Source organism: Ursus arctos, unplaced genomic scaffold (genome assembly GCF_023065955.2).
Source record: "Ursus arctos isolate Adak ecotype North America unplaced genomic scaffold, UrsArc2.0 scaffold_31, whole genome shotgun sequence".
Lineage (NCBI taxonomy): Eukaryota > Metazoa > Chordata > Mammalia > Carnivora > Ursidae > Ursus > Ursus arctos.
In genome coordinates this window covers 27315201-27338333 of record NW_026622997.1, presented here as the reverse complement: position 1 = coordinate 27338333, position 23133 = coordinate 27315201, and the positions used below count along the sequence as shown (strand labels likewise).

At 58.6% G+C, this 23133-nt stretch overlaps 2 protein-coding genes across 7 annotated transcripts in view; one reads left to right on the top strand and one right to left on the bottom strand.

Moving 5' to 3' along the window:
• The window catches only part of TNXB (tenascin XB), a 58574-nt gene extending 39251 nt beyond the window's left edge, over positions 1 to 19323 (top strand). For 4 of the 6 annotated variants that reach the window (XM_057305029.1, XM_057305031.1, XM_057305030.1 and 1 more), the window contains 23 exons: positions 220 to 576; positions 2162 to 2458; positions 3820 to 4143; positions 4555 to 4905; positions 8468 to 8800; positions 10252 to 10569; positions 10979 to 11329; positions 11933 to 12220; positions 12623 to 12898; positions 14140 to 14427; positions 15175 to 15498; positions 15811 to 16146; positions 16427 to 16549; positions 16660 to 16803; positions 16964 to 17083; positions 17189 to 17332; positions 17430 to 17560; positions 17686 to 17818; positions 17913 to 18064; positions 18157 to 18253; positions 18344 to 18505; positions 18582 to 18745; positions 19028 to 19323. In XM_057305029.1, coding sequence (XP_057161012.1) covers positions 220 to 576; positions 2162 to 2458; positions 3820 to 4143; positions 4555 to 4905; positions 8468 to 8800; positions 10252 to 10569; positions 10979 to 11329; positions 11933 to 12220; positions 12623 to 12898; positions 14140 to 14427; positions 15175 to 15498; positions 15811 to 16146; positions 16427 to 16549; positions 16660 to 16803; positions 16964 to 17083; positions 17189 to 17332; positions 17430 to 17560; positions 17686 to 17818; positions 17913 to 18064; positions 18157 to 18253; positions 18344 to 18505; positions 18582 to 18745; positions 19028 to 19132 — 5318 coding nt within the window. In that variant the 3' untranslated portion in view covers positions 19133 to 19323. The remainder of the gene's footprint in view (positions 1 to 219; positions 577 to 2161; positions 2459 to 3819; positions 4144 to 4554; positions 4906 to 8467; positions 8801 to 10251; positions 10570 to 10978; positions 11330 to 11932; positions 12221 to 12622; positions 12899 to 14139; positions 14428 to 15174; positions 15499 to 15810; positions 16147 to 16426; positions 16550 to 16659; positions 16804 to 16963; positions 17084 to 17188; positions 17333 to 17429; positions 17561 to 17685; positions 17819 to 17912; positions 18065 to 18156; positions 18254 to 18343; positions 18506 to 18581; positions 18746 to 19027) is intronic. The other 2 variants (XM_057305032.1, XM_048225855.2) reach the window with 2 other exon arrangements.
• On the bottom strand, positions 19317 to 21902 carry LOC113243763 (steroid 21-hydroxylase). The gene is made up of 10 exons (XM_057305035.1): positions 21652 to 21902; positions 21479 to 21568; positions 21242 to 21396; positions 21046 to 21141; positions 20841 to 20942; positions 20654 to 20740; positions 20292 to 20492; positions 19906 to 20084; positions 19709 to 19812; positions 19317 to 19618 (listed from the first exon to the last, which is right to left on the bottom strand). Exons 1-10 carry the CDS (start codon positions 21851 to 21853, stop codon positions 19353 to 19355), a joined length of 1482 nt encoding a protein of 493 aa, XP_057161018.1. The 5' UTR covers positions 21854 to 21902; the 3' UTR covers positions 19317 to 19352.
• Positions 21903 to 23133: the final 1231 nt, after the last annotated feature.

The following is a 23133-nucleotide window of genomic DNA, read 5'->3' as shown; positions in this document are numbered from 1 at the left end:
GTGCTGGTGGCTGTCCAGGACTCCCCACAGCTGACCCCGAAGGCTCCCTGGCATGTTTGTGAGATGTCAGCTGAGCAAGCCCACCCAGCTCCAAGGATGGGCGTCTCTGAGCTGAATGTGGGGGCCCCCAGACATGATCACAGCTTCTCCATCCTTCCCAAGACCTGAGGACATCTCCTGGGGATCTGGCCTCACCTTCTCTGTGTCTCTCCTTCTCAGCTTCTGAGGAAGAGACCCCAAGCCCCACCGAGGTGGAGGAGACGCCCAGCCCCACAGAACCCAGCACAGAGGCCCCAGAGCCCCCCGAGGAGCCCCTCCTGGGGGAGCTGACGGTCACGGGATCCTCCCCAGACTCGCTGAGCCTCTCCTGGACGGTCCCCCAGGGCCACTTCGACGCCTTCACTGTGCAGTACAAGGACGGGGACGGGCGGCCGCAGGTGGTGCGTGTCAGGGGTGACGAGAGCGAGGTCACCATCGGGGGCCTGGAGCCGGGGCGCAAGTACAAGATGCACCTGTACGGCCTGCACAAGGGGCAGCGCAAGGGCCCCGTGTCCGCCGTGGCGGTGACCGTGACCGGTGAGTGGGGCCGGAGCCTTCAGGCTGGGTTGGGTAAGATCTCATTGGTGGCGCCTTCTGGGTGTCCTCCATTGGAGATCCAAGCTCCTAAAACCTCGCCTAACGCACCCTTCGTCCAGTAACATGTCAGCATCGGCATGAGGTGGTCCGGAAGCTCGAGGGCCAGGAGTGTGCCAGAGAGGCCCTTGTTTGGAAGCCTCTGAGGCAGGGATACACTGACCCATTTTCGGCTTTCCGCTTTACCAGGAACTCTGCAAAGATCTTGTTTTTGTGGTTGGGGCAAATGCCATGAACTCTTCATTCAATCATCAGATATTTATTATGTAAGATTCAACCTTACACACAAAGAGAAAGAATAGCATCGTGAGCTCCCTTATGTCCATTGCCCTGCTGCAGACTAATATTAGTTCCTGGCCAGTCTGGCTCATCCTCAGCTCACTCTCTTCCCGCCCTCCCCGCACTGGATGTGTTTTTAACGAACAGCTTGTTGAGCTGTAGTTTACATACCATAAAATTCACCTGCTTGAAGTATGCAACCTAATGATTTTTAGTCTATTTACAGAGCTGTGCAAGCATCGGCACTGTCTAATTTTAGAACTTTCTGTGTCGAACTCTAACACCATCTAATTTTAGTACTCTATCTCTGTAGAGTTGCCTTTTCTAGACTGATCAGATAGATAGTATCATAGAATACGTGTTCTTCTGTGCCCGGCTTCTTTCGTCACACTCGTTTTCGGGGTTCATGCATGCTGTAACGTGCAGCAGAACTTCATCCCTTTGCATCCAGATAGTATTCCGTTGTAGGGCTGTATGGTTGCGATGTGGGTAAACTCACCCCAGATGCTCTGTACTTCATCCTGTACTCCATGGCTTCACATTTATGTGTAGTGCTCTTTTTAAAAAGACTATTTAAGGGGCGCCTGGGTGGCTCAGTCAGTTAAGCTTCCAACCCTGGATTTCGGCTCAGGTCATGAGATCGAGCTCTGTATCGGGCTTTGTGCTGGGCGTGGAGCCTGCCTAAGATTTCTTCTCTGTGCCTCCTCAACTCATGCAAGCACTCTCTCCCTTAAAAAAAAAAAAAAAAGTATTTAAAAATAGCCACAACACCATTATTTTACCTTTAAAAATGAACAGCCGTTCATTAATATCATTAAGTGTGTAGGTAATGTTAGTTTCCTGGTTGTCTCATAAGTGTTGTTTTCTAATTTGTTGCTGGGATCAGGTCCAAAAAAAGGAGAAAACATTGCAATTGGGAGAATTGGAATTTTAGATAGGGTGGTCACGATTGGCCCTGAAGATGTGACATTGGAACAAAGACTTAAAGGAAGTGTGGACGTGAGCCATGCAGACATCCAGGGTCAGAACATTACACAAAGGGAATAGTCAGTGCAAAGGCCCTGGGGTAGGAGGCTTCCTGGTAAGTTTGACAGGCCATGAAGGACCACAAAAAGAGTGATGATAAGCAGAAATGGATCTTAAGTTAGGCCTACAGAGCTGGCCCACCTTCTGGTCTGAATCCAGGAGAGCCAGGGACTCAACTACTTCTTCTACCAATAGGAAAGGTTCTGTTTGCATCTATTCCCAGACCCCGAAGGGGAGCCCCCTACCAACACTCTTCCGAAGCCGCACTTGGGAGAGCTGACTGTGACCGATGCCACCCCTGACTCCCTGCACCTGTCCTGGACTGTCCCTGAAGGCCAATTTGACCATTTCCTGGTCCAGTACAAGAACGGGGATGGGCAGCCCAAGGTTGTGAGAGTGCCAGGGAATGAGGACCAGGTCACCATCTCAGGCCTGGAGCCCGGCCGCAAGTACAAGATGAACCTGTATGGCTTCCACGGTGGCCAGCGTGTGGGCCCGGTCTCTGCTGTCGGTTTAACTGGTGAGTATACAGTAGGACACTGGGCCCTGCCCTAGCTGGACTCAGTTTCTCTTTCATGTTGATATTCAGGTGTTTTTGTCCCACTGTCCCTGAGACTGAGCCTCCCAAGCTCCTGAGAATGGTTCTGCTCGTGTCTTTACGCCAAGCCTTTGGTGTTGCCCCAGCCATCTTACCCTTTACACGTAGGCTTTTTAAATTTTTTTTAAATTAATGTCTACACCCAACATGGGGCTGGAACTCACAACCCTGAGATCAAGAGCCACATGATCTCTACTGAATGAGCCAGCCAGGCGCCCCCACACACAGGCTTTTTGGTCCTTGAAGAGGCAGGGTACCAGGGAAATAACAGACTCAAACAGACCTGGGGTTGAGCCTCAGCCCATTCAAGCTGTGTGACCCGAAGAGGGTCAATCAACCTCTCTGTGCCTCCCTTCCTTCATCTGTGAAGAAGGAAGAGGAAGAAAATTAGTTTCTAAAAAGTCTTAGGATGAATTCTCATAATTACCATTGATTTCAATGGGTAAAATTGTATGCGTTTCCCAACCCAGACTGACCCCGATTTATGCTAAATGAACACCAACTCCTGCTGCCACAGATGCTGTCGTTTCACTGGTTAGTATAAGTTGTATGTGCGACTTCACAAGGCACGTTCCCTTCATTCGCTACTTGTTAACAGGGCCGTCCATTGCTTTTGTTAAGTTCTCTTGGAGCTATTCCCCTTTGATGCTTAAGACCCAGTTCCCAAACAGAACAGAGAGAAAACAAGATGATTTCGTAATTCAGCGATTAAGGAACAGAAAAGCTGAAAGAAAAGCTGGGGGTGTGATGAGTCATTTGCGCCGTGAATTACAGAGAGAGCAAATACAAGATCCAAAACCACCCAGGTGCAAAGACGACCTCGTGTCTCATCTCTTTGGCCTCCACTGTGAACTCTAAATCTGCCCCTAAAAAATGCTTAGAAGACTTCTAAACCAGAGGAGGAATAAAGGAAAATACGAAGTAGAATTTCCAAACCTGAGTAGATGTCCCTCCTGATGTGACCTGTCTGGTATGCTGGGCAGGGTTAGGAAGCCTGACTTCTGTCCCTCTGTGCAGACTTGCTGTGCGGCTCCCAGGGGCTCAGCGCCCACACATGTGGAGCACCGTGGCAGTCCCAGCCTCCCATCATGATGTCACCACGAGAGTGTGCTCTGTCCCTTGGTAACCGAACATTCAGGCCAGGGAGATGGTGTCTTAACCTGAGGAGCTGGCATCCTAGCTGCAGGGCCTTGGTGTGTCTGGGAGAAATCTAAGTATCCTTTACCAGAAGGGGACCCACCAGGCACGTCCAACATTCTCTTTGTCTCCTGATTCATTCCCAGGAAAGGACCACGAAATGTCAGTCCCGACAGACCCACCCACCACAACTCCCCAGCCTCCCATCAAGCCCCAGCTAGGGGAGCTGGCTGTGACAGATGCCACTCCTGACTCCCTGCACCTCTCCTGGACTGTGCCCGAGGGCCAGTTTGACCATTTCCTGGTCCAGTACAAGAACGGGGACGGGCAGCCCAAGGCGGTGCGCGTCCCGGGGTATGAGGATGGGGTCACCGTCTCAGGCCTGCAGCCAGACCACAAGTACAAGATGAACCTGTATGGCTTCCACGGTGGCCAGCGTGTGGGCCCGGTCTCTGCCATTGGGGTGACAAGTGAGTGGGTGGTGGGAGCCTGGGGGTGGGGCCAGCGGGAGGATCTCCCTCTCTCAGGTGATGGGGGAGTGGGGTGCAGGAGGCCCCTCTGCTCGAGGCTGAGCCATGACGCCCTTTGTGCCTCCCCACACCTGCGGGGCTCCCTGAGGCCCGAGGGGTCCTCCCATGCAGAGAAGGGCCTCCATGAGCTGTGCTGGTGGCTGTCCAGGACTCCCCACAGCTGACCCCGAAGGCTCCCTGGCATGTTTGTGAGATGTCAGCTGAGCAAGCCCACCCAGCTCTAAGGATGGGCGTCTCTGAGCTGAATGTGCGGACCCCCACACATGATCACAGCTTCTCCACCCTTCTCCCAAGACCTGAGGACATCTCCTGGGGATCCAGCCTCACCTTCTCTGTGTCTCTCCTTCTCAGCTTCTGAGGAAGAGACCCCAAGCCCCACCGAGGTGGAGGAGACGCCCAGCCCCACAGAACCCAGCACGGAGGCCCCAGAGCCCCCCAAGGAGCCCCTCCTGGGGGAGCTGACGGTCACGGGATCCTCCCCAGACTCGCTGAGCCTCTCCTGGACGGTCCCCCAGGGCCACTTCGACGCCTTCACTGTACAGTACAAGGACGGGGACGGGCGGCCGCATGTGGTGCGTGTCAGGGGTGACGAGAGCGAGGTCACCATCGGGGGCCTGGAGCCGGGGCGCAAGTACAAGCTGCACCTGTACGGCCTGCACAGGGGGCAGCGCAAGGGCCCCGTGTCCGCCGTGGCCGTGACCGGTGAGTGGGGGTGGGAATCAGGGGTCTTCAGGGAGAACTACCTTCTCTCATGGGTTACCTGGATGACTGTTCTGCTGTTCCGCTAGCCCCTAAGGATCCAGGCTCTGGATCCCCATTTCATGCTTCTCCTCCAGGGCCCTGGGGTGTGGCCTGTGCCTAGGAGTTTACATTTGCTCACCTGGAGCCTCACTGTACAGACTAGCGCGACCTCCTGTGATGGTCAGCTGCCGGGCACCTCTAAGAGTAAAGTGTGTCAGGCACAAGCCAAGCATGCACACACACATGCGCACACACACACACGAAGGAAAGAAACAGGGTAACATCCAACCGCGTTGGGATCATTACATAATTAGGCAACATCTACAAGCTGAGCAATTATGCCATCACCAAAGTGTTTTAGCATCAGACAATTACTTGATAATGTTACGTTGAAAAAGGAGCCGCCAAATTTTGTAAGGGTGCTGATCACAACCACTGGAAAATAACGTGCATGGCAAGAAAACCGGAAAGAAACACGTCTCACAGGATGCGTGGCTTGTAGGACAGGATAGAACGTTCCAGCCCTTTTTTTGTTTTATTCTATTCTGTGTTGTTCTAAATTTTCTTTTACAATTGGGAAATACTTATTTTAAATGTAATGTCTTCTCCTCCCTTGTACTCCTTCTATCCTTTCCCCCCATCACTCTTGCAACTTATTTTACTTCTAATTCTGAAAAAGTTATAATTTCTAGTCCCTAAGAAATTAGGGGGGCAAAATCACAAGGTGAATTAAATTCTAAAAGGGCAGTCAGGCTGGCTTTTCTAAGTCAGTGTCAGCCCAATTTTTTTAAAAAATTAGTTTCAGGGGGGCGCCTGGGTGGCACAGCGGTTAAGCGTCTGCCTTCGGCTCAGGGCGTGATCCCGGCATTCTGGAATCAAGCCCCACATCAGGCTCCTCCGCTGGAAGCCTGCTTCTTCCTCTCCCACTCCCCCTGCTTGTGTTCCCTCTCTCGCTGGCTGTCTCTATCTCTGTCAAATAAATAAATAAAATCTTTTTAAAAAAAAAATTAGTTTCAGGGATAGAGCTTAGTGATTCATTAGTTGCATATAACACCCAGTGCTCATTACGTCATGTTCCCTCCTTAATGCCCGTCATCCAGGTACCCCATCCCCCCACTCCCCTCCCCTCCAGCAACCCTCTGTTTCCTGTAGTTCAGCATCCCTTATGGTTTGTCTCCCTCTCTGTTTTTATCTTATTTTATTTTTCCTTCGCTTCCCCTATGTTCATCTGTTTTGTTTCTTGTATACCACATACGAGTGAAACCATATGATAATTGTCTTTGTCTGACTGACTTACTTCGCTTAGCATAATACCCTCTGGTTCCACCCATGTTGTTGCAAAAGGCAAGATTTCATTTTTGATGGCTGAGTAGTATTCCATTATATATATATCCCACTCTTTTTTATCCATTCATCTGTCGATGGACATCTGGGGTTTTTCCATAGTTGGTTTTTATGGACATTGCTGCTATAAAAATTGGGGTGCAAGTACCCCTTCAAATCACTATGTTTGTATCCTTTGGAAAAATGCCTAGTAGTTCAATTGCTGGGTCATAGGGTAGCTCTATTTCTAAATTTTTGAGGAACTGCTGTACTGTTTTCCAGAGTGGCTGCACCAGCTTGAATTCCCACCAACAGTGTAAGACTGTTTCTCCACATCCTCGCCACCATCTGTCATTTCCTGACTTGTTAATTTTAGTGGGTCTGACTGGTGTGAGGTGGTATCTCATTGTGGTTTTGATGTGTATTTTCCTGATGCCGAGTGATGTTGAGCATTTTTTCATGTGTCTGTTGGCCATTTGTATGTCTTCTTCAGAGAAATGTCTGTTCATGTCTTCTGCCCATTTCTTGATTCTTTATTCTTTGGGTGTTGAGTTTGATAAGTTCTTTATAGATTTTGGATACTAGCCCTTTATCTGATAAGACATTTGCAAATATCTTCTCCCATTCTGTAGGTTGTCTTTTGGTTTTGTTGACTGTTTCCTTTGCTGTGCAAAAGCTTTTTATCTTGATCAAGTCCCATAGTTCATTTTTGCCTTTGTCTCCCTTGCCTTTGGAGACGTGTCTAGCAAGAAGTTGCTGTGGCCGAGGTTGAAGAGGTTGCTGCCTGTGTTCTCCTCTAGGATTTTGATGAATTCCTGTCTCACATTTAGGTCTTTCATCCATTTTGAGTCTATTTTTGTGTATGGTGTAAGAAAGTGGTCCAGTTTCATTCTTGTGCATGTGGCTGCCCAATTTTCCCAACACCATTTGTTGAAGAGACTGTCTTTTTTCTATTGGATATTCTTTCCTGCTTCATCAAAGATTAGTTGACCATAGAGTTGAAGGCCCATTTCTGGGCTCTTATTCAGTGTCAGCCCGATTCTGATGTCCCGTGAGAACAGAGTTCCTCTGTGCGCCATGTGGGAGAGCCCAGCGTCCCTATGAGAGCCCCTCTGTTGGCCTGGGGCTCACTGCCTCCACGACACCAAGTGAGAGGCTCTGTGAGGTTCCGTGTCCTCTCCTGAAGATGCTCCAGACGGAGGAACGATTTCACACAGCCCCTCTGACTCCTGGGGGATGGGCCTCTTTTCTCTATATACATTCGCAGGAGTGTGGCCGGTTGGGCAGGACGGGGAGGATGGGAGAATGATCAGAAAATAGACATTAGCACAGCTCCTGCCCTGCAGGAAAGCTCTTAACGCTCATCCACCGTTCAGTGCTGCTGCCGTCTGTCCTCGTGGACCGCAAGCACACACGAAGTAAGGAGCACAGTAGAAGGAACCCACGGCCCTTCTCCACAACCCCAGCCAGGTTATTAATTTTTAGAGTCCAGGGTTGCTTTCTCAGTCCACGTTATTCTGGGGAAATGAATATCAACAGTATGCAATATTTGAAAAATAGGGGAAAAAACTCCCATCAGAACACCTTTTGACGCAGTAACTGCCACTAATGATAATGCCCACGACACGGGCTCTCCCTGCGTTCTACCCAGTGCGTGTTCTCACGCTGCAGAGCGTTCATACAGTTCTTGGCTCTTCCTTTGTGTTTGTACGTACGTTACATTCTGAGCACTTGTTTTGAGGCTGCACAACCGGCATTAATCATCGTTCAATGGTTATTTGACGCTGCATGGTGAAAGTGTACAACACAGTGAATCATCTTCTCGGGCCGTTTGGGTCCCTGACACATTTTGCTGTAATGAATAATCCCACAACGGACTCCCATGGCACAACTTTTCCAGCTTTTTCATAATTTTATTACGAGGGCTGCCCGGTGGGATTATTGGGTCAAAGGAAATGAGTAGTATTTTGGCTCCTACACACACGTCCGAATTACCTTCTGAACATTTGTGGTGCCGGCTAGTCCGTGTGTGAAGGGGATCGGGGCCTGTCTCAGTGCTAACATCACTTGTGACCAGCCGGCTAAGCCCAGGGCACTTGGCTCCGGCCCCAGAGCTGGAGGAGTGTGTCGCTGCCCTTGTGGTCCCTACTGACACACGCAGAGCTGACAACTAAGCCCCCATCCCCGTGTCTTCTCTCAGCCCCCCAGGACCTGGTGGAAGAGACGCCCAGCCCCACAGAACCCAACACAGAGGCCCCAGAGCCCCCCGAGGAGCCCCTCCTGGGGGAGCTGACGGTCACGGGATCCTCCCCAGACTCGCTGAGCCTCTCCTGGACGGTCCCCCAGGGCCACTTCGACGCCTTCACTGTGCAGTACAAGGACGGGGACGGGCGGCCACAGGTGGTGCGTGTCAGGGGTGACGAGAGCGAGGTCACCATCGGGGGCCTGGAGCCGGGGCGCAAGTACAAGATGAACCTGTATGGCCTGCACAGGGGGCAGCGCGAAGGCCCCGTGTCCGCCGTAGCCGTGACCGGTGAGTAGGGGCGGGGCCCCGGGGGAAAGCAGGCCCTACAGGACTGTCCCTTATGACCCCGGGCATGGAAACACACATGCTGGCAGCACGTCTTCCTTTGCACGTCAGACGGCCTGAGAATCTTGGTAAAGGGCAGATTTTGGTGCCACAGGCTTGGGCTGGGGCCAGAGATTCTATATTCCTGACGGGATGCTGGTGCTGCTGGTCCAAGGACCACACTTTGAGTAGCAGAGCTCCTGACGACAAAGGAATTGAACACGTTCTTAGTATTTGTTGGAGAGAGTTGTACTGGCGTCCCTGATTCCTCCCAGAGGCTTTGCCCCCCTGTGGTCCCTGGAGACTGGGGGAGAAGACGGGGGGTTTAGGATGTAGCGTCCTGACCGAACACCTCCAGGCCTCATGGTTTGGGTGCTGTCAGACTCCTGATTCCCGTGGGCCGACAAGATTGGGTGCCCCGAGCCAAGCGCTGTGGGCGTTCACTGCGTGAGCCTGATCGTGGCAGAGAGATACGTGCCTATCGAGATGGGGCTCCCGGGCGGGGGTGGGGGACAGGCTGTGAACCAGCAATCAGGCAAAGGGGCGTGTGCGTGTGACAGGAAGCCCCGGGGCCAGGCCAAGACTGGGCAGCATGGCTAAGGCAGCCTGCCCACGGGTGTCCACGGGACAGCATACTCCTGAGGTTGGGCAGGCATTCGCTTGGTGACAGCCTTAGAGTCAGATCCACGTCACGGCTGGTGCCAAGGCTGGAAACTAGGCGCATCGCGGCCCGTGAGAGGGACTGGGAGGATCCTGTGTGAGATCCCCAAGTGGGGGAGAGAGTCTCGAGGTGGCGATGGAGCAGCAGGAGCAGCTCCGAAGCCAGGGGCTCGTCCGGGGATGGAGAGGCTTGTTGCACGGCGAAGCTAAGGCCGACGCCATCACATGTGCAGTGAGAGGTCATCCTGGCCCCTGTGAGGATCGGAAGGGGCAGGGAGGCAGGGAGCCCGGGGGACACGGGGACCCAGGTGAGAGGCGATGGGGCTGGGGTGGGGCCCAAGCCAGGCTGGTAGGGCTGCCCATGCGGGGAACCCAGGGGGAACTTGGGGGACACTCGGAGTCTGATGGCAGCTGGGGCAGGAACAGATCCAGGAAGACTCCAGGTTTCTGGCTGGGGAAGGGAGTTCTGAGCTGTTTGGGAGCAAAGACAGGAGCCAGGGGGAGTGAGATGCCAAGGAGACCCCAGTGGAGGGAGGCCTAGGGCACAGTGTGCAGGGGAGGTGGGTGCTGAAGAGAGCGGGAGAGGGGGCGGGTGTGGGGAGGGGTGAGATGAGGAGGCTCTGGGCCCGAGAAGGCTGGCACTGATGGACGGGGAAGGTGACAGTCTGCTCCTTACTATCTTATTTTTGTAAGACACGCCTTCTATGCTGACCTGCATGTCCTCATTTGTCCCCATATGTCCCTGTCCACTTCAGAATACGAAGCTATGACCACCGAAGCCCCATCCACCGTGGCCCCTGAGCCTCCCATCAAGCCCCGGCTGGGGGAGCTGGCCGTGACAGACGCCACTCCCGACTCTCTGCACCTCTCCTGGACTGTGCCCGAGGGCCAGTTTGACCACTTCCTGGTCCAGTACAAGAACGGGGACGGGCAGCCCAAGGCGGTGCGCGTCCCGGGGTATGAGGATGGGGTCACCGTCTCAGGCCTGCAGCCAGACCACAAGTACAAGATGAACCTGTATGGCTTCCACGGTGGCCAGCGTGTGGGCCCGGTCTCTGCCATTGGGGTGACAGGTGAGTGGGTGGTGGGAGCCTGGGGGTGGGGCCAGCGGGAGGATCTCTCTCTCTCAGGTGATGGGGGAGTGGGGTGCAGGAGGCCCCTCTGCTCGAGGCTGAGCCATGACGCCCGTTGTGCCTCCCCACACCTGCGGGGCTCCCTGAGGCCCGAGGGGTCCTCCCATGCAGAGAAGGGCCTCCATGAGCTGTGCTGGTGGCTGTCCAGGACTCCCCACAGCTGACCCCGAAGGCTCCCTGGCATGTTTGTGAGATGTCAGCTGAGCAAGCCCACCCAGCTCCAAGGATGGGTGTCTCTGAGCTGAATGTGCGGACCCCCACACATGATCACAGCTTCTCCATCCTTCCCAAGACCTGAGGACATCTCCTGGGGATCCAGCCTCACCTTCTCTGTGTCTCTCCTTCTCAGCTGCAGAGGAAGAGACCCCAAGCCCCACCGAGGTGGAGGAGACGCCCAGCCCCACAGAACCCAGCACGGAGGCCCCAGAGCCCCCCGAGGAGCCCCTCCTGGGGGAGCTGACGGTCACGGGATCCTCCCCAGACTCACTGAGCCTCTCCTGGACGGTCCCCCAGGGCCACTTCGACGCCTTCACTGTGCAGTACAAGGACGGGGACGGGCGGCCGCAGGTGGTGCGTGTCAGGGGTGACGAGAGCGAGGTCACCATCGGGGGCCTGGAGCCGGGGCACAAGTACAGGATGAACCTGTACGGCCTGCACAGGGGGCAGCGCAAGGGCCCCGTGTCCGCTGTGGCCGTGACCGGTGAGTGGGTGCGGGGCCTGTCCCCAAGATCTCCTTTGGTTTTCTCTTGCTTCCCTCTTGGATCTCAGCACTCCTCAGAGATGGTCCTTTAGGGCCGTCTCTTTTCTCATATGGCACTACTGGTCCTGCCTCATCCTTCAGCTGAGTGAGGATGAGGGAGACTGTGTTCACGGTCAGTTGCCATGGACCCTGTGCTTCATAAATTTTCCCCATCTTCTTACACTCGCTTAGTTATTCACACATGGCCTCCTTGGGCTCCCTGACATGGTATTTTAGTGACTCAGAACGTGGCTGCAGAACCAGATTCTCTGGGTTTGATTCCTGCTCTGAACATACTGATCGTATGAATTCACGAACATTTCTTAACTTCTCTGGGCCGCAGACCCACGCAAGATAGGGATGATAATACCAAGGGCGCCTGGTTCGTATGTTGTGTGAGGATACGTGTGCTGCTATGTGAGCTGCTTACAGCCACGCCTGGGACACGTTAAGCACTTTAGAAGAGCTTGCTACAAAACATTTATTTCATAGCCTGGGGAAAGCACTCCCTCTCTTTAGAAGGGTCCTGCCATTGACCCCTTAGCTTCCTCTGCTCTGTTCCAGCCTCCCTGCCCACAGAGCCCCCTGTGGCACCCCGCCTGGGGGAGCTAGCTGTGGCAACCGTGACCTCCGACACAGTGAGCCTCTCGTGGACGGTGGCCCAGGGCCTCTTCGACTCCTTCCTGGTCCAGTACAAGGATGTGCAGGGGCAGGCCCAGGCAGTGCCTGTGGATGGGCACCTCCGTGAGATCACCATTTCGGGCCTGGACCCGGCCCGCAAGTACAAGTTCCTACTCTTTGGCCTCCGGGATGAGAAACACCATGGCCCAATGTCTGCAGAGGCTAAGACTCGTGAGTGAAGGCTGGAGGTCCCCTTCAGAGCCAGGGTCTCCTGAGTGTGCTTCGCCCCCTTGTGGTAGCGGTCAGAATTTCCTGTGTTTGTGCTCCACACTCCAGCCCGCAGGGCCTCCCTGCAAGCCCCTTTGACAAGGTCTAGTAAAATCCAGGTCCAGAACTCCCCGCTTACCCCTCATTCCCATCCTTCTCCCTACTGTTCCTCCACCCTGAGGGACGCGGCCTTCCTCCCTGACTTGTCTTTCATCCCTACTCCTCTGCTGCCCCACTTCCTGCCGTGTGGCCTAGCTACGCCTGCCAACTCTCAGAACCGGCTCCCAGAGCCCTGGCACCCTGAGGAAGCTCTCTCAGCCTCAGTCACCATCGGTCACTCTCCATACCCCTCCCTCTCTGCTGCAGTCTCAGCCACGAAAGGTCCCCGCCTCGGGGAGCTAACAGTGACGGACCTGACCCCGGACTCTGTGAGCCTCTCCTGGACAGTCCCCGAGGGTGAATTCGACTCCTTTGTGGTCCAGTACAAGGACAGGGACGGGCAGCCCCGGGTGGTGCCCGTGGCCGCAGACCAGCGCAGGGTCACGATCCCCGGCCTGGAGCCCCGCAGGAAGTACAAGTTCTTGCTCTATGGGCTGGCAGGCAGGAAGCGCCTGGGCCCCATCTCTGCCGATGGCACCACAGGTGAGCCCTAGCCCCGTACCCCACCTTTTCTAGAGCTGCCTCTTATTGTGCCCCCGGGGCTGCCCCCCGCCCCGGCCTATCCATGCCTTCAGCCTTGTAAATGCCTGCGGAATTTACAGCAGCAAAAGCAAACATTTACTGAGTCTCGGTTGCATGCCAGGCGCTATCCTAAGTATGTTAGAGGCATTATTCCCTCCATTCACTGACTGCTGATGCCATAGAAAGAATCCAGTCTTTAGAGCCAAGCAGACCTGTGTTCCAATTCCGATTGCTGGTGGTGTGGCCGTGGACAGGCCACTTCCTTCCCTCGAACCGCAGTTTCTGTACCTGCGTAGGCATAGTAAATACAGACCAGCACTCCATAAATGTTCCGTCCTCTTCCCTCTGTCCCAGCTGAGACAGGAGGTGGAAAATATGGGTTTGGCTGCAGAAAGACTATGGAAAAATCTGGTGTCATTGTGCCCGTTACTCAGCCCCCTGAGGCAAGGGTGGAGGTGGGTCACTGACCCTTACCCCACTCCCAGGACCGTGAGTCACCCTGGCCAGACCCGAATGGAGCACAAAGTCAGTTGGGGCCTGGGATCCTGAGACTGCAGAATTCTCTTCCGCAAATCCCCATTATGGGGAGTGCATACAGGCTTCATCTCTGACCCCATCAGCCAGCACCCATCCCCACCAGGCAGGTCTCTTCTGCATTCTGCCCTACGTTCTCCCAGTGCCGCCCCACCCCGCTGCCCTGGTCCAGGGGTGGTAGTGCAGGGCTGAGGAAGTGGGTAGAAGGAGGGCCCGGGCTGATAGCAAGGGAGGGGGAGGTCATGGCCAAGCTCTGGGAGCCCATCAGCTTGGCTGGCTGCCCAGCCCAGCTCTTAGTGTTTGGGGTGTCTCCCTGACAACCCAGATACACTCCGGGAGCCTTTCTGGGCTCCAGCCACATCCCTGCTCAGGGCCAGGGGCCAGGGAGAAACTGAGGCCCTTCTCTACAGCCCCAGGGACCCTGTCTCACAAGGTCATCTTTTATGCATTTACTGCACCCTGACCAAAGCAGGAAGGGAGTGGGGGCAGGAAGGAGTTAGGGCAACGGCCTCTAGAGGAGAGATCCAGCTGCTCGCTCTCCTTCCTTCGGGCAGATCGAAGCCACACTGCAGGGACCCTTTCCTAGACCCTCACGCCTCCCAGAAGTTGCCAGGGCTGCGACAAAGGTAGCTCTTGACAGAGAGTTTCTCCTGCCGCTCTCTCCACAGCCCCTCTGGAGAAGGAGCAGCAGCGCCCACCCCGCCTTGGGGAGCTGACAGTGACAGATGAGACCTCAGACTCCCTGCGCCTCTCATGGACGGTGGCCCAGGGCGTCTTTGATTCCTTTGTGGTCCAGTACAGGGACCCAGCTGGGCAGCCCCAGGCAGTGCCTGTGGCCAAAGACCAGCGGGAAGTCACCATAGAGGGCCTGGAGCCTGGCAGGAAATACAAGTTTCTGCTGTATGGGATCCACGGAGGACAGCGCCTGGGCCCCATCTCCGTTCTGGGAGCGACAGGTGAGCAAGGGCTGAAGGGACTGGCAGGAGTGGGCCTGGGGCATAAGGAGGCTGGGGCTCGGGAGGAAGGGAAGTGCGGTGGGGCCAGCACGGATGGTAACCAAGGAGTCGTGGAGGCAGGCGCAGGGCAGGCGCAGGGAAAGGCCCTGGCAGTGGCCCCCAGCCTCCCAACCCCCACCCTGCCCCGCACTTCCAGCTGTTCCCCATCCCTCTCCTGAGGCAGCTCTTAACCAAACAGGGGCAAACCCCTCCTATGGATGAGTCAGGAGCCTTTTTTCTCAAATGGAAAATAACTGGAGAAGGACCAAGGCGAGGGGCGTAGCCCGGGGGGAAGCGGCCGCCCTGAAGGAGGTGTTGGCACCCCGCTCAGCTCAGCAGCATGCGGCCCGTGGGCCCTTCTAGTTCAGCAGCCAGCTCCCTCCTTGTCCTCAGCTTCTCTCCAGAGGACCCGTGCCCTGAGCTCGAGCCCGGAGTGACCAGCAGCACAGGCACCCAGGCAGGGTAGGGAGAGGGCAGGCGCGCGCACACCTTGAGGTGAGGCGTGAGACGCCCTGGAGGTGGCGAAGGGGAAGCAAGTGTTGGACTGGGACAGAGCAAGCCACCCCCCAGAGTGGTGATGGGGCCACAGTGCTGGCGCTCTGAGGGGCCCAGGGGTGGCAGGGAAATGGCAGATTCACAAGAAGGAAGATGCCAGAAGAGCCTCGGTCACCCCCTGCTCAGCTTCTCCCCTGGGCTTCTCCCACGCAGCCCCGGAAGCGGACACTCCAGCCCCCTGGCGCCCAGCCACAGAGGCCCCCGAGCCCCCCGCAGGGCCCCAGCTAAGGACACTGGCAGTGAGCGACATAACCCCAGACTCCCTGCGCCTCTCGTGGAGTGTGGCCCAGGGCCCCTTTGACTCCTTCGTGGTCCAGTATCAGGACACAGATGGGCAGCCCCAGGCCTTGCTCGTGGGCGGCAACCAGAACAAGGTGCGAGTGTCAGGCCTGGAGCCCAGCACCTCCTACAGGTTCTTCCTCTATGGCCTCCATGAAGGGAAGCGCCTGGGGCCTGTCTCAGCCGATGGCACCACAGGTACCCGCCTGCAAGGGCCCTGTATCCAGGACTCACCCACCTCTGGTCTGGGGCTGACAGGGCTAACGGGGGTGCCCAGACACGGTGACTGTAGCGAAGAACGTGAGGAGGGCCCTGTACAGGGAGGAAGGGTGTACCAGCAGCCCTCGGCTCTATACACGTGCTCACAACTCTGGGTCCCACCTGTGAGTGCCCGCCCCTCATTAGCGCCATTCACAGATGAGAAACTCAGGCGGGGTAGGGTGGCAGCGTGAGAGCCCTGCCCCAGGCCACTGAGGCCGTGTGCTTCTGTCTCCCCCCCACTCTGCGCAGGGCCTGCTCCTGCCGGCCTGACCCCAGGGGAGCCAGGGCCCCGCCTGTCCCAGCTGTCGGTGACTGATGTGACCACCAGTTCGCTGCGGCTCAACTGGGAGGCCCCCCCGGAGGCCTTTGACTCCTTCCTGCTCCGCTTTGGGGTCCCATCCCCAAGCACTCTGGAGCCGCACCCGCGTCCCCCGCAGCAGCGGGAGCTGACGGTGCCGGGGTCACGGCGTTCTGCCGTGCTCCGGGACCTGCACCCGGGGACCCTGTACAGCCTGACGTTGTATGGGCTGCGTGGGCCCCATAAGGCCGACAGCATCCAGGGCACAGCCCGCACCCTCAGCCCAGGTAAGGCCCCATGGTGGGCACCTTCGCGTGCTGCCCCGAAGTGAGGGGTCTCTGTACTTCGTAGGGTGGGACCTGGTGCCTCCCAGAGGGGAGCTTGGTGAGCTGTGGAGGGCTGGGAGGAATCTACAGAGACTTCCTCTCCTGGGTCTAGAGGAAAGGGGTGATGGTGAGCAGGGCTGGACCCATGGGGCTCAGGAAGAGGCAGGGGTGGGGATCCTGGGGTGGGAGCCTCCCTGCCCCGTGCCCTCACCAGCGTTCCTGAGCACACCCCTCCCCGCAGTTCTGGAAAGTCCCCGGGACCTTCAGTTCAGCGAAATCGGGGAAACCTCGGCCCAGGTCAGCTGGATGCCTCCACCATCCAGAGTGGACAGTTTCAAAGTTTCCTACCAGCTGGCAGATGGAGGTGACACCCTTTTGCCCATGTCCTCATTTGCCCTCATCTCTCCTGTTGCCTGTACTCTGCTCACCCTGCTTGCTTCCCTGGGCAAACCCCCGAGCCCAATGTGCTTTCAGGGGAGCCGCAGAGTGTGCAGGTGGACGGCCGCACGTGGACCCAGAGACTCAAGGGGCTGATCCCAGGCTCTCATTATGAAGTGACCGTGGTCTCTGTCCGGGGCTTTGAGGAGAGTGAGCCTCTCACAGGCTTCCTCACCACAGGTAACACGGACTAGGCCCCCCACAGGAGGTAGGGGGAGAATGAATGGGGAGGAGGAAGTTGTGAGAGGCTCCAACCGTGGACCAGAGGCCAGAGGAGCTTGGGAAGGTGAGGGGTGGAGAGGGGGCAGGGGACAGCTCTGAGCCCCCTCCCTTCTCCCAGTTCCTGACGGCCCCACCCAGCTTCGAGCGCTGAACTTGACGGAGGGGTCCGCGCTGCTGCACTGGAAGCCCCCCCAGGCCCCTGTGGACAAGTATAACGTCCGTGTCACAGCCTCGGGGGGTGAGCGGGGCTGAGGCCTCTAGGGGACTTGTTCAGGGAGGGGAGGGAAGGGGGCTCAGGCAGGGCATGAAGGGGGACAGATGCTGACGCTCACCCCACTGCCAGCCCCCCCGCTGCAGGGCTCGGCCCCCGGCAGTGCCGTGGAGTACCCTCTGAGTGGCCTGGAGCTCCACACCAACTACACAGCGACCGTGCGTGGTCTCCGGGGCCCCAACCTCACCTCCCCAGCCAGCATCACCTTCACCACAGGTAGGGCCTGGGAGATGTGTGCAACAGGGGGAGGGGAGGTTCAAGGGAGCTAGGATGGGCCTCATCTCCATCTTCTCTTCCCACCCTCCCCTCCTAGGGTTGGAGGCCCCCCAGGACTTGGAGGCCAAGGAAGTGACCCCACGCACGGCCCTGCTCACTTGGACTGAACCCCAAGTCCCACCGACTAACTACCTGCTCAGTTTCAACACCCCTGGTGAACAGACCCAGGTGCCCCCACCCCCTCCCTCCCTGGCCAGCTCCCCTCCCAGGTTCCATTCCAGGAGGTGCTGCCCCTCCTCCGCCTCTCCCGGCGGGGCTCCACATCCCCTGACCTGCTCTTTGTGTGTCCACAGGAGATCCTGCTCCCAGGACGGGTCACCTCTCACCGGCTCCTGGGCCTCTTTCCCTCCACCCCCTACAGCGTGTGGCTCCGGGCGATGTGGGGCGAGAGCCTCACACCGCCTGTGTCCACCTCCTTCACCACCGGTATTTGGGAACGGGGACCTCCCGTCAGCAGCTGAGCGGGCAGAGGGGGGCTAGGGTCTGGGAAAAGGACCCGCCCCTCATTCTCCTTCCCCAGGTGGACTTCCGATCCCCTTCCCTCGGGATTGTGGGGAGGAGATACAGAACGGAGCCAGCACCTCCCGGGCCACCACCGTCTTCCTCAATGGCAACCGCGAGCGGCCCCTGAATGTGTTTTGTGACATGGAGACCGATGGGGGCGGCTGGCTGGTGGGTGGCAGACAGAAGCTCAAGGGCCTGCCCAGGGCAGGGGCTGCCGTGCCAGGAGCCATAGGCCGATGGTGCCTCTGCCTGCTTCCCAGGTGTTCCAGCGCCGCATGGACGGACAAACAGACTTCTGGAGGGACTGGGAGGACTACGCCCACGGCTTTGGCAACATCTCCGGGGAGTTCTGGCTGGGTCAGTGCCTCGCAGGGCTTGGGGGCTGGGGAAGGGACGGAGGCCCTGGGGACACCAGGACCCTGATGAGGGCACTCTCCCTCCCCCCAGGCAACGAGGCCCTGCACAGCCTGACGGCGGCGGGCGACTACTCCCTGCGCGTGGACCTGCGGGCTGGGGACGAGGCCGTGTTCGCGCAGTACGACTCCTTCCGAGTCGACTCGGCGGCGGAGTACTACCGCCTTCATCTGGCCGGCTACCACGGCACAGCAGGTCCGGCGTGGGCCTGGGGGGGGGGGAGGGGGGCAGAGGGAGGGGGGCCCTCACGGCTGCTCTCCCGCCTGTCCAGGCGACTCCATGAGCTACCACAGCGGCAGCGTCTTTTCCGCCCGGGACCGAGACCCCAACAACCTGCTCATCTCCTGCGCGGTCTCGTACCGCGGGGCCTGGTGGTACAAGAACTGCCACTACGCCAACCTCAACGGGCTCTACGGGAGCGCAGCGGACCACCAGGTGAGGGGCCGGGGGGTGACAGGACAAGCTCCCCAGCCGCTCGGTGCCTCAGGGCCCTCATCTGCGACGTGAGACGACAACGCCAAACTCGCCGAGTTCTCTTGAGGGAGACGCGAGCACGGTTTATTGGGTGTGGAAGGCCAGCTCACGTGAAGCCTCAGGCCTTGGCAGTGGAGGTCATGAAGGGGGGGGTTGATTTCTGGGAACCATCTCCCCAGAGGGGTGGGTGTGGGAGCAGATGGGACGGTGGCTTTGACTCTGTCTCGACATCTCCTCTCCCAGGGGGTGAGCTGGTACTACTGGAAGGGCTTCGAGTTCTCTGTGCCCTTCACGGAAATGAAGCTGAGACCAAGAAGCTACCGGCCCCCAGCGGCCCAGGGAGGCTGACCACCGCTCACCTCTCCGGCGCCCCAGAATGACTGCCGAGCACTGAGGGGTCGCGCTGAGAGAAGAGCCAGGGGCCACCGTCACTATCTGCCACCGGAGGGAGCCTTCTCCGTCTGCGATCTCACAGCACCATGTTTACAGGGGGGAGGGAAGGGGTTTGTACGGGAGTAATAAAAGGAGAAACTGAGGCACATGCGTGGCCGGCGTGCGTCCTGCCCTGTCACGGGTGCTGGCCCAGCGCCCCGGCCGCGGCCCCCCGGGGCTGCAGCTGCACCTGGAAGGGCTGCACGGTGAGGTTGACGCCGCAGTGGGCGCGCGGCTGCAGGGAGGGCAGGGCGCCGGCGGGCGGCCGCAGCGTGAAGGCCCGCAGCAGCTGCGCCAGCACCACGAAGAGCTCCAGGCGCGCCAGCGGCTCCCCCAGGCACACGCGCGCCCCGCAGCCAAAGGCCAGCACTCTGGGGCTGGCGCCGGGGACCAGGAAACGATCTGTGGGCAGAAGGACAGACCCGGGGTTCTGTAGCCGCCGGGACCGGCCTCTGCCGCCCCCACGCCGCGGGCGCCCTCCCCGCCACGCACCCGGCCGGAACTCGTGTGGCCGCTCCCAGACCGTCTCGTCTAAGTGGGCGCCTTGCAGGTTGGGGATGACAACCGTGCCCTCGGGGATGTCGTAGCCCAAGATGCTGAGGGGAAGGCGGAGTCAGAGGCCTGCCAGAACCCCCGCCCCGCCGCCCGTCCCATGTGGGTCCCACTCATCCCCAGCCCTCGGGACGCACCTGCTAGGCCGCGTGGTGCGGTGTGGCAAGGCCAGGGGCACGACAGGCCGCAGGCGCAGCACCTCGGCGATGGTGGCTGTGAGCAAGGGCAGCCGTGCAGGGTCTCTGTACGGGACTCGGGAGCCTGAGGCTCCAGGGCCCAACTCACGATCCAGCTCTTCCTGGAGTCGCCGCTGAATCTGGGAAATGGGAGCAAGCCTGGTGTCTGGGGCCGGAACCCCGCGCCCGCTGACCCGGAACTGCCCGGCCTCCCAGCCTCGGGCCGCTCCCTGGAGCAACCCCGGACACCCGTGCCGATCAGGAGAAGCCACCTCCTCCCCGGGTCAGCACAGCCCGCGAGGGGCCCAGTGAGCGGAGGGCCCGGCCAGGCCGCCCCCAGGTTGCACCTCAGGGTGGTGAAGCAAGAACGCCACGGCCCAGGAGAGGGTGGTCGCCGTGGTCTCCGTGCCGCCAATGAACAGGTCCACCACAGACATATGCACGTGCCCTTCAAGCAGCTGCCCGTGGCCCTCTTCTGCTCTTGGCTTCCCCACTCTCTGGAGCATATAGTCCGTCATGTCCCTCCACTGGCCTGCCACCATGCTCTCCTGCGGAGCGGATGAGGGGCCGGCCTCAGCGCCTGGCTTGGCAAGAAGGTCTGGGGGAGCCACAGGCCCTGGCGCGGCGGGGGGCTAAAGAACCCGCCCAGCTCTGGGGCAGCGGGGTCGCTGGCTGGGGGCTATGGGGGCGGGACACACCGCGCTCCCACCTTGTGCTGCCGCAGCTGCTTCTCTACCATGTGGTCCCTGTTCTCCAAGGCCTGCTTCAGCCTCCAGAGGCCTGGGTTGGGGAGGAACTGGGGCAGAGAGTGAGAGAGTGTGGCCGCTGGCGAGGAAGCCTGCTCCCCCAGCCCCTCGCTCTCCCGGGACCCAGGGAGTCTGGCTCCACGTCCTCACCCTGAGAAAGGGAACGATGTCCAAAATTTGGATGGACCAGTGCTCCCAGGTTTTCATCAAGTCTTGGACACAGTCATGAAAGGCATGTACTAAGGTGTCCTCCTGCCCCCCCAGAAAAAGGGAACCCTTTCAGTTCAGGACCAGAGAGAGAGTCAGGGAGGGCTAAGGAAGGGCCCCAGCATGTAGCGGGCAAGAGAACCTTGACCTTGTCTCCAAAGGTGAGGTGACAGATGATGGTGCAGGTGAGGAAAGAGAACTCCTTCTGGATGGCCACGGGGGCTCCGGCCTGGGCTCTCATGCGCTGTGGAGAAGGAGCGGGAGCTAAACAGGCTAGGGAGCCGTGGGGGGGAGGGGGGCGAGGAGAAGCTGACCCCGGGGCGGCTGCGGGAGTCCAGCCTCACCTCGCAGAACTCCTGGGTCAGCTGCTCCACCAGCAGCTCCGTGGAGCTGCGGAGGCCCAGCAGCAGGGCCGAGCGGGTGAGCTTCTTGTGAGCCTTCCAGAGCAGGGAGTAGTCCCCAAGGGAGAGGTCCTGGTCATGCTGAGACACCAGCTGATCTGCGGGGAGCAGAGGGGTCGAGCTGAGCAAGGGGGCCTCCGCCAGCCAGCTTCTTCCCTCAGGAACTGCCCCACCCCTTACAGGACAGCGTCTGGGGTCTGCCGGCAAAGTCCACCCATTTCCTGATCATGGCTTCCTCGATGGTCCTCTTGGAGTTCAGCACCACCACATCTGGGGGAGGGTCAAAGCAGGATGTCAGCCAGGAGGGGAGCCCGCCTCCCCACCGTGGTGGGCCGGGGAGGGAGCAGACTCACCTCGCAACCCCAGGCGGAGCCTGTAGACAGGCCCCAGTTTCCGGGTCAGACCCAGCAGATAGAGGGGAAGGTTGGGCTGCAGCAGGTGCAGGAAGCCGGGCACAAGGGGTGGGAGGTGGAGGCTGCGGAGCTGCCACTTGTCCCACAGCAGGCGGGCGCCAGCCAGCAGGGTCAGCAGCAGCAGCAGCCCGAGGAGGAGCATGGCCAGAGCCCCGAGCGAAGGCCCTGGCCGGGCCACTTATAGCGTTGAAGGCCCCTCCACCCATCTTGCTGCTCAGGCTGCTGGGCGCCTCCTTTGACTCCTTCCCTCAGGTCCCTGCCCACTGTCCCGCCCACATACCCTGGACGGGCACCAGTCCCCCTGGCCTTGGGGAGTCCGCATGTCAAAGAACAGGCCTTTCATCCATCAAGAAGAAAGGAAGGGGGATGCGACCCTGACCTTTCTCCCACAGCCGGAATCTGTCTCCTGGCTCCACGTCAACCACGCAGGAAAATGCGACCGCTCTCCGGCCTGAGCCCTCTCCCACTGCCACCCCACCTTGGACCGCTTTCCTGCTTTATCTCAGAGAGACATGGCCGTCCCTGCCTCAGAGCCCTCCAGGATTGCCCGAGGGCAAAATGAGATGAAAGTGGCCTGCGTGTTTTTCTTTTGACTTAGGTGGGGTGACCGTATGGCCTGGTCTGCCTGGATTACCCCAGGCTATACCTGTAGTCCCAGTGTAACTATTAACCATGCCCCATCTCCATCTCAAAAAGTGAAGAAGATGAAGAGTTATGTGGCCCCCCAGTTTGGAGCTCTTACTAGTTTTGGTCGCGAGGGAAAGGGTCCAACTCAAGCTGGCTTGAGCCGAAAAGAATTACTGTACAAATACAGCGGCATCTCAGAGAACTGAAGAGAGCAGGAGAGGGGGCCTCACTGGCCTTGGAAGCCAGGGACAGGGGGAGGCCAAAGTTGCAAAGAGGGGCCAATTCCTCCCTCTTGGCTCCTCCCCCCTCCGAGTCTGAGCCCTCTCTGCCACTGCTGTTTGTGCTCCCAGCTGCAGGTGGGATGGGACTGCCTCCGGGGTCAGAGTCCACAGGTTACAGGCCCAGCCCCAGGTCAAGAGAGGGTTCCCGGCATGACTGGACATGCTCCCCATCAATGCCAAAGTCCCCAGGAAGGAGCCCGAGAGCCACAGCTGGGATCAGAGGGTCCAGCCCTATCCTGGGAGCTGTTGCCATAGGGGGTGGGGTCCCGCTGGACCGGGTAAGGCAATCAGGAAACACTTCCATGGGTGAGGGGGCAGCTGAGAGGCTCAAAGGAGGGGCTTGCGGAGAGATCGTGCCAAAGGGGTGACAGCGCTCAGTGAGAGGTCAGGGCTGCCTGGGGGTGGGAGTGAGGGATCAGAGGCTGACCTAAGGCCCACATCAACCCCAATTCCCCATCCCTGGCTCTGTAACCTGATCCCTGCACCGAGGAGTGGTTAGACCTCCCCACCTCCC

Excerpts from the sequence above, each read along its gene's own strand:
- LOC113243763 (XM_057305035.1), bottom strand. The coding sequence starts at position 21,853 with ATGCTCCTCCTCGGGCTGCTGCTGCTGCTGACCCTGCTGGCTGGCGCC. Across the intron at positions 20,741-20,840 it reads ACATCGTTCCCTTTCTCAGG|TTCCTCCCCAACCCAGGCCT; the intron begins GTGAGGACGTGG and ends TCTCTGCCCCAG. Across the intron at positions 20,493-20,653 it reads AGCAGCTGCGGCAGCACAAG|GAGAGCATGGTGGCAGGCCA; the intron begins GTGGGAGCGCGG and ends TCCGCTCCGCAG.